The 14,793-nt window shown below is 51.1% G+C and overlaps 1 protein-coding gene across 1 annotated transcript in view; it reads right to left on the bottom strand.

The window, feature by feature from the left end:
- Positions 1-14,793, bottom strand: part of LOC132477587 (forkhead-associated domain-containing protein 1-like) — a 129,123-nt gene that overhangs the window by 23,893 nt on the left and 90,437 nt on the right. Inside the window, 5 exon segments of the mRNA XM_060080020.1 lie at positions 1,535-1,760; positions 3,513-3,686; positions 8,231-8,338; positions 11,833-11,889; positions 11,891-11,941. Coding sequence (XP_059936003.1) covers positions 1,535-1,760; positions 3,513-3,686; positions 8,231-8,338; positions 11,833-11,889; positions 11,891-11,941 — 616 coding nt within the window.

Raw genomic sequence — 14,793 nt, 5'->3', positions numbered from 1 at the left:
TCACCACAGTCCTCCCACAACGGATGTCTTCCTTCCCCTTTGCTTATCAACACACCTATGTCTTCTCAACTTACAAAGCTTCCCTATGCCCCCAGCTGTCTCCACCTAACGGGAACCAACGTGTGTTCTGGGTCACAGGCTGCCGCCTCCCGCCGTACCACGTATGAGCTCATGAAATCTTCCCAGCTACTCCCTAAGGCAGGGATCACTGACTCCATTGACAGATGAGGAGATGGGTACAGGAGGGGCGGGACCTGCCGGTGACCACTCAGCTAAGTGGTGAGAGGTGGAGCCTTAACCCCGGGGCCGCACCTCCTGCCCTATTTCCTGCTCTCCGCTCAGACAAGAGTCTCGTCCTGTCCTCACCTCCCACTTACTCCTCAGCCCACTGCCTTCCAGTTTCCACCCTCACCCTCAGTTCACCCACTCATTTATTCATTCGACAAATGCTTAGGGAGTATCTGCTTGATGGCAGGCATGGATCTAAGAGTGGGGTGACAAAGATGTCGTTGCTCTCGGGTCCCAGCTGAAGCATCCTCCCTCCGACCTGGACTTGGGCTGGGAGACTGAGTCCCGCCCCGTGCCCGTGCCGTGGTGCCCTGTCCATCCTGCGTCCCCTGTCAGGGCAGTGATTTGGCTAGCTGCCTGGCCTGTCCATTGCTGAACCCCCAGTGCCTAGAATGAGCTTGGGACATAATAGATGATCACTTATGCATGCTGAGTGAATGAATCCATGAGGTGAGCCCTGACAGCTTGTCAACCGGCTTGAGACTAGGACCACGGTTCTCAACCAGTGGGGAGTTTACCCTGAAGGGGACATTTGGCCATGTCTGGAGACATTTTTGGTTGTCGCACTGGGATGGGGGTGGGTGCTACTCGCATCCAGTGGGCAGAGGCCGGGGATGCTGCTCAGCACCCTAAGTGCACAGGACGGCCCCCAACCGAGAGCTTTCCAGCCCAAACGGCAATACTAGGGCCGAGGATGAGAAACCCTGGCCTGAGGCCTCTACTTCCAGAACTCTTTTCCAAGAGCTCACTGTCTTTAGCTTTACGCATCGCCTTGGTCATTCAGGGTGAATAAGTGCTCACGACTCTTGAGTTCTTCCTTCAGCCTCTTTTTTTTTTTTTTAAAGAGATAAACCCCAGCTGGTTATGAAAGTGCATTAGACAAAATCGCAAATTGCTGATGGCAGAGAGATGCCTTTGAAAGGCCCCTGCATGGGATGTTTCCATGTGGAAAAGATGATTCCCGTTGTGCTGCTCTGACACCCCTAACAGCCCTGGCAGCCTGTGCCCCTCACTGGCTGACTGGCTCGGCACAAAGGCTGTCCCTGCTCATTGCTGTTACTTCTGTTGAACCTGGGGCTTGAGGGCGCCTAACCTTGCTGTGTAACAAGAAGAAAAGGCCTCCAGACAACAGAGGAGCTTTTAAATGAGGCACAGACTTTTCTTCTGCATCAGCCTAGGGGCACCCACAGGGTCATCAGAACCTGCCCTGAACGCTAAGATTTCCTCAGCATCTCTCTGGACAAACCTGGGTCATTGTCCTTCAACGTTGCAATCTCTCCTTCCATTTTTTTATGGTGTTTGGTCACTTTCTGGAGTCTTTCTTCAAGACTCACAATCGTCTGGGAGTGCTGTTTGACTTGCTTCTTGTATTCCATGATCTGTTTTTCAAATCCGTGCTTCTGTGATTCCTGTCCTCCTTGGAGGGCCCTGACTGTGTGCTGTTGCAGCTGCATCCGCTCCTCCATCATAATCTGGGAAAACAGATGTGATTAACATGATCTGGGGAGCTGGATAAGAGGACGATAACAACAATAACAACATGGGCCCCCTGCACCCACCAGCACCAAGCTCCGCCCCACCCCAGGACCTTTGCATGTGCTGTTCCCTCTGCACGGTACAATCCTCCCCCAGCTCCTCGCATGGCTGACTCCTCATGTGACAGGCCTCAGCTCCAATGTCACCTCCTCAGAGAGGCCCTCCCTGACGGCCTATCTGAAGGAGACATCATCCTGTTTTATTTCCCCTGAGGCACTTATCACCACCTGAATAATCTCATGTCTTTATTTGTCACTCCCACTGGAATGTAAGCTCCATGAGAGCAGAAACTTACCCTTTCTTATTTACCAATATGCCCACAGCATCAGTATCTGGATCCCTGCCACAGCATCTAGACCCAGATGCTCAGTAAGTATGGGTTGAATTAATGAGTGAACAATTTTATAAGAGAAAAGGGAGTGAATTTGTAGTTCTTAAAAACACAAATGATCAGTGGTCCCCTGATGGTGAGTCAGAACCTTTCCCGTGACCGACCCCCTTCCTCCCCTCTCGGGATGACGTCATTCTCCTGCTACCTGGATGACATCCTCCTGCTCCTCCTGATTCCCTTAACACGTTGAGCCTCTGATCTTCTCCAGATGCGTAAATTCTCTGCCTGAGAAGCTCACACGTGCCTGCTCTCTCAACAGTCACTCCCTCCCCCAAGGCTATCTTCCAAATTTTGTTCCCATGTCTTGCTTCCTGCCCCAAATCTATTTTTTTTACCCCACCAAAAGTTTGGGCAACTTTTGAACTTGGTACTCCACCCTCGTCTCAGTCTGAATTCTTCACCTTCTCCAGAAGACAGCCCCTCTCCCACAAGAGACTCCCCCCACAAACCCCAACCCCCATCTTCCCAGCATCTCCACCGTGTGCCATCAGCCCGCCCGGCGCCCTGGCTCCAAGCTCGCCCGCCTCCTTTGCTTCCTCCCTCTCCTCAGTACTCCTGTCCTGTCAGTCAGTTGTCGAGTCCTGCCATTTCTCTGCTCACTCTTGCCAGAGCGACTCCTTCCTTCCCCTCCTCTGCTGCCCCGAGTGTCCAGGACCTATGATTCAGGACTACAGCAAGAACGTGCCATGCCCTGAACCGGTGTCTCCAAGTCCGTCCCACTCAGATTCACTCCGTGCACTTCCGCCAGGCCAATCCTCATCACCTCCTTGGCCACAGACCTGTCTGTTCAATGTATGAAGGACAGGTGGGTGCAATATTGAGCCCTGATGGTGGAGGGCCTTGAATGCTGAGATGAAATTGAAAAACATTATCTTAACGTCTGATCCCTAAATTCTGGGACTGCTCAGTGATTCAGCCTGATCCTGTGAGGACCCCGAATTACAACATCTTAGAAGACCCTGGACAGAGGGCGTCATCATAGCTTCTTTTTACTTTTTATACTAAAACTAATGCTTCTCAGCAGAGGGTGATTTTACCCTGACAGAGACATTTGGCAAAGTTGGAAGACAGTTTTGGTTGTCACAACTGTGGGAAGGGTGCCACTGGCATCTCGTGGGTACAGACCAGGGATGCTGCTACACACCCTATAATGCACAGGACATGAGAAAGAGTTACCCCACCCAGAACATCAACAGTGCAGAGGCTGAGAACCCCTGGTCTAAACCACGCCTCCTCATGGTATCGTGATCTTGCATTGAAGGGAAAATTCTCCCCTCCCCAGAAGGCACTGACTTACCATTTCTGTCTTGGCAGTTTCCAGTTCAGCTAATGTTTCACTTAATTTCATAGTGATGCTCTCTGCTTTTAGACTTTCAGCCGTCTTTGTTTTCTGAGTCTTTTCTACCATGGCCAGTGCATCATTTAATTTATCATTTAAAATGTGTGATTTTTGCGTTTTAAAATCTATTTCCTAGACAAACAGCAAACATCAAATTAACAGAAAGTCAGGTATAAATATTTACCCTAGCTTCTGGCTCCCCTGTTTTCAGAGAGGAGGTGACCTCTGTTCTGGTATTGTTCTGTTGATCCTTTTAAAGTCCAAAGTCCATGTTTTCTCTGGAAGGTTCCAATGATTACAGAACTCTTTTTTCATATGCAGCTGAGATCTGTCTACTTGAGATTTCTGGTCTCTGAGCTCAGTTCTGTCACCTGGAGCTCACTGAACAAGTTTTATTTCTCTTTTATGAGACAGCCCTTTAAATATTTGAGGAGGGCTGTCATGTCTCTCCCTAAATCTGTTTTCCAGGATAAATGTGCCAAGTTCCTTCACCCCTTCGTCACAGGACCTGCCTTCAGGACACTCCTCCATCTTCCTCTGTGGCTTCGGCCCTGGGATGACCTCCCCTCGTCCCGTGGGGCCCCGGCAAGATTGGACTCTGGTCGCCATGTCTTCAACACCTTCTCCCTCCTCCCGGGACCCATTCTTCCGATCTTTGTCAAAATTCTACTCTCCTCCTTGGGTCCATGCTCCAGCACTGTGGAATGTGGGCGTCGTGACAGGCACTGTGCTGGGGCTGGACGGACTTTATTTATTTATTTGACTTCATTTTTTAGAGCAGTTTTAGGTTCACAGTAAAACTGAGCAGGAAGTACAGAGTTTCCATGGAACTCCTGCCCCCGTCACACGCCTAGACTCCTCCACAGTCAACATCCCCACTGGACTGGTACGTTTCTTACACTGATGAACCTGCTTCCACACATCATTATCACCCAAAGTCCATAGTCTACGTTAGGGTTCACTCTTGGTATTGCACATTCTGTGGGTTTGGACAAATGTACAATGACATGTGTCCACCATTATAGTAACATACAGAATAGTTTTACTGCCCTAAACACCCTGCGTATTCCCTCTGTTCACCACCACTCCCCTAACCAATGCCTGATTTTTTTTTTCTTTTTTTTTTTGTGGTATGTGGGCCTCTCACTGTTGTGGCCTCTCTCGTTGCGGAGCACAGGTTCTGGATGCACAGGCTCAGTGGCCATGGCTCACGGGCCCAGCCGCTCCACGGCATGTGGGATCTTCCCAGATCGGGGCACGAACCTGTGTCCCCTGCATCGGTAGGCGGACTCCCAACCACTGCGCCACCAGGGAAGCCCCAATCTCTGATCTTTTTACTGTCACCATAGTTTTGCCTTTTCCAGAATGTCATATAGTCGGAATCATACTGCATGTAGCCTTTTCATGAACATTATTTAATCCAATCTAAAATATATTCTTGAGGTGCAGTGCTGGGCATTCCCAGACTCTGTTGGGGGCAGTGAAAACTGGTATGACCTTTCTGGAGGGTCATTTGGGAACGTGTATCATGAGCCTGAAAATGCTCATATCCTGTGACCCAGTGATTCCACTTTTGGAGATGTATCTTAAGGATATAACTACACACGTGCACAAAGCCCGGTGCGAAGGGCTGTTCAGCTCAGCATTTTTTAATTCAGTAAAAGTGAGAAACAGCCCAGGGCCCGGGGGTAAATGAATCGGGGTTCACCCAGCACCGTGCAAACCCAGGTCACTCTTTACTGGCAGGTTGTAGACGAAAGTTCAATGACATGTGGACATACTTGTAATATATGAAGTCAATACACAGCGTGCACAGTATAACAGTGTAAATCACTTTGTAAGAAATCGATATTTGTCGATCAACATATAGCTGGTCCAGAAGGAATCACATCAAAATGTCACTAGTGGTAACTCTGCTTAGTGGAATCATGAGTGACTTTCCATATTTTTCAGAATTTCTAGAGCAAACGGGTGCTCCTCTTACACTTGGGAAAGGAAACTGATTTTTTTTTTTCGGAAACAAAACAAAACATGATTTGCATCATGTGACGCCTGCGAGCCTCATCTGGGAGAAGCTTCATTCTCTCGGTACCATCACTGAACTCTCTCTGTTCTTATTTGGGATCTTGACGTGGTCGTGACTGTTGAGAAATCCCATTGCAGACAGTGTGCAGACCTGGCTGAAGGGGGCGCGCCCTGGGGTCAGTGGCAGGCACACCACAGAGCAGCGACACTCCAGCTGTCCCAGAGAATCCACAACAAACTGAGATGGCTTCGTGGATGGACCAGAACACGCTGCCTGGCATCTTTGCTCCTTGCCAGCTACTCAGCAGCTTACTCAAGTTCAGTGTTCCAGCGGGTCTGAATTAATTTTTCTTCTCCCCTCTCTCCTCTTTTTCTCACATAAATCCTGTTTTTACCGGTGTAGATGAAATCAGTCTTTCGAATGCTCTTCCCTGTGTACGAGTAAAACAGCAAATAAGCAACTCTACGTCTGAGTGGGTCTTTGACCTTGTACTTCCTGGGTCTTTCCTGGTAAATGGGGAGTCTCTCGGGCAGAGTCCCATTTCTCCTCGTCTGGTGTGATACCACCAGCCTGCCTTGAAGGTTGTTGTGAGACGGTGCTCTCTGGTGTCAGCGTTGTTTTCTCTAAGGTTGCTGTTGACACGCTGTTGGTTGCATTATAGAGTCTCCTCTGTGATGATCCTGAGAAGACATGCTCTCTGGGTCCAGCACCCAGAATGGTCTCATTTCCAGGAGCACTTGGTCCAGTTTTGCTTGTGAACTACACAACCTTTCACTGTAACTGCTGGGATGAAAACTGTGACCCATTCATGGATTTCATGATACACACTTTTTTTTTTTTGCATTAGTCTCATTCCTAATCCATTTCCTGCCCTGTATAATCTACTTTAAAATTCTAATTTCTCCTTTTCTCCTACCCCTAACTGAAGTACTGTGTGGAAGAGCCATGGTGAATCACTGGGGAAACAAGGCTGTGTGTAGAGATGGCCCCTCTTGGGCTCTCTCTCTCGGCCTGCAGTGTCCGCCTGCCCACGGGGAGTCCGGCACAGGTGCATCAGCCCAGAGCTGACAAGTCTTGCATCACTTCACCCAGCTCTGCTCTGCTTCCTCTGGAGATGCTCCAATTGGTCAAGGCCCCTCTTAAAGTCGTGCCCGGGACTGATGTGTAATCCAGATGTGCTTTACTGGCGCTACTCTTCCTGGAGTAGCCTCGTTCCAAGAGCACCAGCTCCACTTGGGCTGCTTGTTATGCAGATTCAGATTCCTGAGTCCATCCTACAGACAGTGAATCAGAATCTCTGGGGGCGAAGCCCCGGGATCGGGGATCGGGCATGTAAAACAACCGTCCCAGGGGACTTCCATGGCGGTCTGGTGGTTAAGACTCCATGCTTCCACTGCAAGGAGCACGGGTTTGATCCCTGGTTGGGGAACTAAGATCCCGCGTGCTGTGCGGCGCAGCCAGATAAAGAAAAAGAAAAAAGAAAGAAAAAGAAGAAGAAGAAGAAAATAACCCCCCAGTGATTCTATGTATGCTAATATTTGGGAAACTTTCTTTGAAGAAAACGATCTAAGATGGATGTGAATAGACTTAAAGATCTGTTTAGTCCCATCTGGTCTATTTATTTATTTATTTGGCTGCATTGGATCTTTGCTGCGGCATGCGGGATCTTTCGTTGCAGTGAGAGGGCTCTTCGTGACGGCGTGTGAGCTTCTCTCTAGTTGTGGCGCATGGGGTCTAGCGCGTGCGGGCCTAGTTGCCCTGCGGCATGTGGGATCTTAGTTCCCCGACCAGGGGTCGAACCCGCATTCCCTGCATTGGAAGGTGGATTCTTAACCATTGGACCACGGTGGAAGTCCCAGCCCCATCTGGTCTTGAAAATCCTATGAAATTGTATCTACCTGTATTTAAATTTAACCCACTATTGTCAGGTTGTGTGTTTATCATATGCCTTGACTTTTGAGGTATCGGCTTGTGTGAGTGTGTGTGTGTGTGTGTGCGTGTGTGTGTGTGTCTTGTACTGTTGGGACCCAGGAGGGGTGAATTCAGTCCTCCAGCTTGGAGGTGCCTAAGACAGGGTCCTGTGCAACAACTGATTCTCCTGCATCTCCTACTCTCAGTAATAATCGTAAACGTGGTTTGATTATGAAGGTGATGATAGCGATGATGACAGATTCTGGTGGAGAAATAGCACCAAGGCGATCAGACATTCAGGCATCTCTATCCTGCTGCCCCCTCTGTGACCCCGGGCAGCTGAGCCTACACCAAGCTCAAGGATAGAGAGAGGAGGGGTGATGATGAGAAGTCCTAGAGTCAGGTAGTCCTGGGTTCAGATTCTGCCCCTCCACTTCCTGGCTGTGAGATAATAATCATAATAACAACAACAATAATAAAACATGCAGTATTCACTGAGTGCCAGGTGCTTGTCTCTGTGTATGTCAGCAATCAAGCCTCACAACTCCATGAGGTTGATCTATCGGATCATCTGTATTTCATAAGTGGGGAAACCAAGGCACAGAGGTGGCAACTCCTGCCTAATGTCCCACAGCCAGGGGGTGGCAGAGGTAGGATTTGAACCCAGACCGCCTGCCCCCAGAGCCTGGTGCTCAGCCATGCCAGCTCCTCCATGTCTTTTCCTCTTTGAGACTCATACCTCCTTCTGCTTGGTTATGCAGTTCTCCAGATCTCGCACCTTTTTCTTTTCCTTCTCTACGGCCTCCTTCGCTTTGTGTTTCTCGTAGGCGATGCTGCTCTCTGACATCTGGAAGTCAACAACAAGCAGTTTGAGGGTGTGTGCACGCGAAAGGAAGGGAAGTGACATGGCAAGGGGAAGCCAGGATTACTAATCCTTGACACCAGTGAGTCGGGGCTTGGGAGCAAGAGCTCAAGGGACGGGATGCTCTCTGGAGAGAGAGGTGACAAGGGTGGCGTGCCCAGCACGGTGAGAACCCGCAAGTCACGTCTTGGTTAGTTGTGTCCTTAAAAGAGAGAGTTATTCGTCTTTCAGGATTTCTGGGCTGGTGTTCAGGAAGTGACAGGCTGGTGAGTGTTCAGGTCAAGGCATTTGGCGCTGAGCCATGAACTAACCTACTAAATGGACAGGTGATGGCACCAATGTGGTCCCTTGTTGGGAAGTACCTGGCTTCTTGGGAGGTGGGGCAGGAGAGGCAAAGGGCAGGGGTGGGGGGCAGGAGGGGGTGGGGGAGACACCTCCTGTGCCAGCAGGCCTGACGCCTGTGGCTTCAAAGGACACTGGTGGTCTCTCTCCAGCCTACAAAGGCTTGGGTCCAGAAATTGAAGCCCAGGACAGTTTGGGACTGAGAACATATACCCCACAGATAGGGTGATGGGGAGGGGATTGGAGCCCAGCCTCAACCACACAAGCCCCAGGAGGGAAACAGCCAGAGTAGGGTTGAGAAATTCTATTTGCTGTTGTTGAAACTCTTGTAGTTATGCCTCCCGTACAAATATAGAGTTCACAAGAATAACATTTTAATGAAATAAATAATTTATATATGCATAAACAAAAGACTGGAAGACTATGTACCAAAATATAAATAATGTCTATTTGGGGCGGATTGAGATTATGGTCATTTATATTTTCTTCTTTTCACTGGTCTGTATCTTCTAAATTTTCTTTAGTGAACATGCATTATTGGGTAAAAAGAAAAACTACTGACATTCTTATACTTTGGGGGTGGGGGGCCCTGGAGAAGAGAGGATCTTCCCGACAGTCTTGCTGTTCTAGCATTGCGTCCTGGGCTTCCATCCCCCCTGCCCTGCTCTGCACACAGGCCTCCCCGCCCCACCTGGGCTCTGACTCTCCTCCCTGCATGGGCTTGGCATTTTCCCACTGCCAAGTCTGCCTAAGACTGTCCAGACCCCACCCTGCCAGCCTGCGTCCTGCCTGACGTAAGAGGCCACACGCCCCATGGGAGGGCGCCCTCCCTTCTCTTATTCTGCGCCGCTTGGCAAATTACAAATGATAATGATGACGACGATGATACTGCCCAGTCTCTAAATTCTGCAACACGAGTGCCTGCCCCGTGCGCTGAATGCGAGCCCCCAGGGGGCGTCTGCCCCCCATTTTGCAGGTTAGGACACAGAGGCTGTAAGCGAGGTGGTGAGAGGATGAGTAATGCGTCAAGATCACACCATCAGGGAGTGGTGGTGCCAGTTCAGATGCCAGTGCCCTGCCCTAGCCATCCTGCCACCTAGCTTCTGGACCTTGCCTGAGCTGTCCTCCTGATTCCAACCCCACCCTACCTGGAGGCAGGAGACATGCTTGTGTATTCGAACATAGACTGGCAGAGTCTGCCACCCTGCTCAGCAGGAGTCCACACTCTAAAACCCCACCCCTGGCCCATGTGTCTAAGGGCTGATCTGGGGACAGCTGTGACCACAGTCTGGGTTCTACCCCTTAACGAGGCTCACTCTGTGTTGGAGCTCCCTCGCCCTGTGTGGACTCTGACCTCACTTCCCTGCGGGGCCTGGCACGGTCTCACTCCCGAGGTCTTTGCTTGACTGTCCGGCCCCCGTGTCCCGCCATGCACTCCATCCTCCGCATCCGAGCGGGACTCTGACCTCACCCGCGGAGGTGCTTCACAATGAAGACATGGACTCCTCGAAACAAACCTCTGTCACTACACCCGCATTAGAGATGAGGGCACAGAGAGGGCAAGGGGCTTGCACACAGTCACACAGCATGTTAGGGCAGAGCTGGAATTGGGGCCAGAATCGACACGTGTAGCCCACCCAGCTCTGCTGCCATGCCTCGCTTCGCCTACTCTGTGTCTCCCTCCGGCTTTCTTCCTCTGACCCCTCATTTGGCTTCCATCTTGTTCCAGCTTGATTTCATTCTTCCTGTCCTGCCCCCGTCCCTCTGGCTAACTCTGGTCCCCCTCCTTTGCACTGGGGACCCCTGACCTAGGGGCATTCTCTTCCCGCAGATGTTCCCGTGGTGCCTCCTGTGTCCTCCAGGTCTTACTCAAGGTCCCCTCCTTGGAGAGGCCCTCCCCGCCAGCGGGCCACTCTCTAACCCACTCTGGTTTTGTCTACCCCACAGCCTGTGGCTCTGGAGTCACCTGTGTTTGTTTACATGGTTGTCTGTCCTCCGCCCTAGAGTGGGGGGCATGGCCGTGGTCCGTCTAGTGCTCTGTGGTATCCCTGACACCCAATAAGGTCTGGCACGTGGTAGGTACTCAGTAAATATTTGCAGCTGGATGAATAAAACGGAATTAAACAATTCATTGAGTCACCAGCTTTGTTTCTGGAAGTTCCACGAGGGCCGGCTCATGTCTGCGTGTGCCCCCTCGGTCCCTAGAGTCCGGCTCCTGGACATGCCATCACAGATCACTGAGGGCATGGCCACCTGGCCTCCTGGCTCCAAGAGCCCTTCTTTGACTTTCAGGGCATGACTCGGGCGTTCATCCCTCCTCTAAGCCTTGGGGCCTGCCTTTCATGGCGGCTCCGGGCAGGTGAGGCTGGTAAGCCCAGTCCCCAGGCTGGTGGCAGTGGATGTCACTGGCTCGGCCTGGGCCTGGCACTTGGACACCCCTTCCCCCTCCCACATCACCCTGTCCTTGAGGGTGTACTTCTCGTCTGTTCCAGAAGGCACTGAACCCTGGCGCTTATTTGATGTGACCCCCGTGTGAGCTGGCTGTGTACCGTCTACTCCATCTTACTCTGCAATGTTTGTGTCTCTATCTGTCCATCGGCCCAGGGAGGGTCTACTTTGGAGTCTATGAAACTAGGAGGCTGGAGCCGAGAGGGTGTTTTCCTACTGTGCCCACGCTGGGTGCATCATAAATACCTTTCGACGACGAGGAGGAGGATGCTGGCTGAGGGACTGACCCAGACTCAACCCAGGGTGTCTCCCCTGGAGTGCATCTCCCTTCCCTAGGTAGTTGGCCAGCAGTGCTTTTGGAGATGGCCCTCCGTGTGCGAGTGCAATTCTAAGTACTTAATATACACAACTCATTTAATCCCGCGAGGCAGGGACTGTATCCCTCCCCATGTTACAGATGAGGAAACTGACGCACAGGAGGTTAGGTGATCTGCCCTAGGGTCATACAGCTGGTGAGTCCTATGATGTGATATCGGCCACTCTGAACGGAGGCACCGCTCCCCACCTGCCCGCTTTACCACCTGCTCTACATCAGGGCACCAAAACACAGCCTCACATCTGGTTCTGGAGCTCCTTCCAAAGGGCTTTTGGCTGCCACCGCCCAATTTCTCTCTCTCTGCTCCTCAGACCTCCTTCTGCTGGGTTAAGTGGTTCTCCAGATCTCGCACTTTTCTCTTTTCTGTCTCAGAAGGCTTCCTTTGCTTTTCTTTTCACATGGGCAATGCTGCTCTCCAAAATCTGAAAATCAATGACCAGTCTTTTTGGTTGCCTGCATATTTAGGGGGAAAATTGCTAATAATGATGATACTAATTATAATGACAGTAGCTCAGACGTTGAGGGTTGGTCTTCCGTGCCAGGGCCCAAGGCCAGCACTTCTCACCCACGTCACTCTCATGGCAACCTCATCAGAGAAGTTAGCGTCTCCATCTAACAGATGAGGAAACTAAAGAACGGAAAGTTGGTGAGGGTGCAGGGACCATGAGGTTTGTTAGTGGTGAGGCCAGGATTGAACCCCTCACGTTGCCTGTGGGTGGAGGCCCTGGCAGGGAGCAAGCGAGCAGAGGCGACCAAGCCTGTCTTGTTTCAGAGTCTGAGCTCTTATCATTGTGCCAGGCAGCCTCTGTGATAAGAAGAAGAAGAATCTCATTAATAATGGAATTTCCCATTGTTGAAATAAATCTCTGAAAGACTATCGGGTTTCTAGAGGAGGGCCGTGTATTGAATTAATGAGCCACACGTAACAATCTCTAGGAGGGGTGGGGGCAAACCTCACAAGGGAAGCTCTGAGAGGCTCCGAGGGCTGTGATTGGTATTTAGTGCCTGCAGTCAGGGAATTTCATCTAGGAAGCAGCTTGCTGATAAGCCGTTCAGTTACATGGTTTATGCAAATTGCAGACAGCTACAAGGTGCCGGTAAGGCCCCTGTTTCTAGTCACTGCAAGAAAGGGCACCTCATATTCATCATCATTATGTTAAAAAAAAAAAAAAAAAGAAAGGACACCTCAACTCTCAAACAGGTTGTGTTTTAAACACTAGCTTGGCAGAGGTCCGGAATTTGGAACACGGTTTCCATTAGAGCTGGTGGTTAGGGTCCGAGATTAGCCTGCAAAAATATCTAATCCATAATATGGAGGAAATACTACACATTTTTATATATTTTGCAGTGAAAAGCAGTTTAAAAAACACCAACACGGGCTTCCCTGGTGGCGCAGTGGTTGAGAGCCCACCTGCCGATGCAGGGCACACGGGTTTGTGCCCCGTTCCGGGAAGATCCCACATGCTGCGGAGCGGCTGGGCCCGTGAGCCATGGCCGCTGAGGCTACGCGTCCAGAGCCTGTGCTCCACAACGGGAAAGGCCACAACAGTGAGAGGCCCACGTACCGAAAACAAACAAACAAACAAAAAAAACCGCCAACACTCAGCTGTTCCAATACCAGCCCTCAATGAAGCAGGAGAGCAGTAACATCATGGGAGCCTGGCGTCTCCCATGAGACGTGAGGGAGCCCAAAGTCTGAGGAGGGTTTCGGGTTAAAACATTTTCCTGCCCCACTGCGCCTGATCTCACATCTACACGCGGGACTTTGCTCTCAGCAGCTCCTCTGCAGCCGAGACGGGCGCTACGCACTGCAGGGAAGGCTGTCCTCGTGCGACTCACGCCCAGGTCCCGTCCCTCTGGACCACTTTGCTCCCACGCTCCTGGGCAGGTCATGGGAATTAACCTTTAACGTTACCTCCAAACCCGCATTATGACCTAGTGATTCTGTCGTCCTTAAAGATGCATCTGACAGTGTGGAGGAAGGTCTAATAGAAAGAAAAATCAAATGACTGTTTGAGGTTGATCCAAGTCTGTGTCTGGGATTTTAATCTCAGGTTCCCCTGACAAGAAGCCACGGAGAGGTCCTGCCGGGAGAAGTGGGCTGGCGCTGTTCTAGGCCTGGGGGACCCGGCCACAGCTCCTCCCTGCCATGGGGCTGTCCACCACCAGGCTTTCCTTAAATCTCCCTCCTGAAGTGCCCCGTGACCTCAGATCTCGAAAATCAAGGGGCTTCCCCAGCTTTGTGCTGATGACCTCTCAGTGGCATTTGGCCTCCGGGAACCCTTGTGACACCCTCCTCCTCCTCCTTGCCACCCCTGGAGAAATAACTCAGGACCAGGTACTGACACTGTTTACACAGGCCTGCAGAGCACAGCTGCGCCGGAGACCTGAGTGAGACCCAACACATAAACACTTCCCCTCTCTGGATCTGATCAAATGGCATGGGATCTGCCCACCAGGCTCCTTATTTCTCCCTCACTGGTGGGTGGGCCAGGGTTTCCCTCTGAGGAGTAGGGAAGCAGTGGGGGGTTGGTAGGAGGCAAGTGCCTAAACAGAAGTGGAAGTACAGTGATTGATAGTATTAATAGCTACCATTCTTTGAGTGATGATTCTGGGTCAAACACTTGAGTGTACATGATCTCTAATCTTCACAGCCATCCTTTAAAGAAGGTAGGTATTGTGCCAGTAAGTAGCCCAGCCAGGCTGCAAAGCCTGCACTCCTCACTCCTCTGTGCTGCCCCAGGACTGAAGCGCTAATGAAAACATTTTGTAAAAAAGACTCAGGGAGACTCCCCTCGTGGCGCAGTGGTTGAGAGTCCACCTGCCGATGCAGGGGACACGGGTTCGTGCCCAGGTCCAGGAAGATCCCACATGCCGTGGAGCGGCTAGGCCTGTGAGCCATGGCCGCTGAGCCTGCGCGTCTGGAGCCTGCGCGTCCGGAGCCTGTGCTCCGCAACGGAAAAAACCTCTGGGATCTGAGGGTGACCATGAGGTAAGTGTGAGTGAACACTGTAACAGGGCTTTTCCAAAAGCCATTTGGGACACATCGATAGAAGTACAACATCTTCAACGAGGGAGAGAAGAGTCCTGCTCTAGGCCACTAAATGCTGGAGAACTGAGTCCAGTTTTGCCTACAAAAACTTTAGGAAGAAAACAGGTGATGGGTTGCAAACTCAGATGCCTACAGGGGCTCAACAGTTACCCAAAGTGAGGTGGGTTGTGTGTCATGCAATAGGGAATGGCGAGGACTGTGGCAAACTTCTGCTACTTGGTT

This window comes from Mesoplodon densirostris, chromosome 2, assembly GCF_025265405.1.
Source record: "Mesoplodon densirostris isolate mMesDen1 chromosome 2, mMesDen1 primary haplotype, whole genome shotgun sequence".
Lineage (NCBI taxonomy): Eukaryota > Metazoa > Chordata > Mammalia > Artiodactyla > Ziphiidae > Mesoplodon > Mesoplodon densirostris.
Note: the sequence above shows the minus strand (reverse complement) of the source record. Positions and strands in the feature narration are given on the sequence as shown.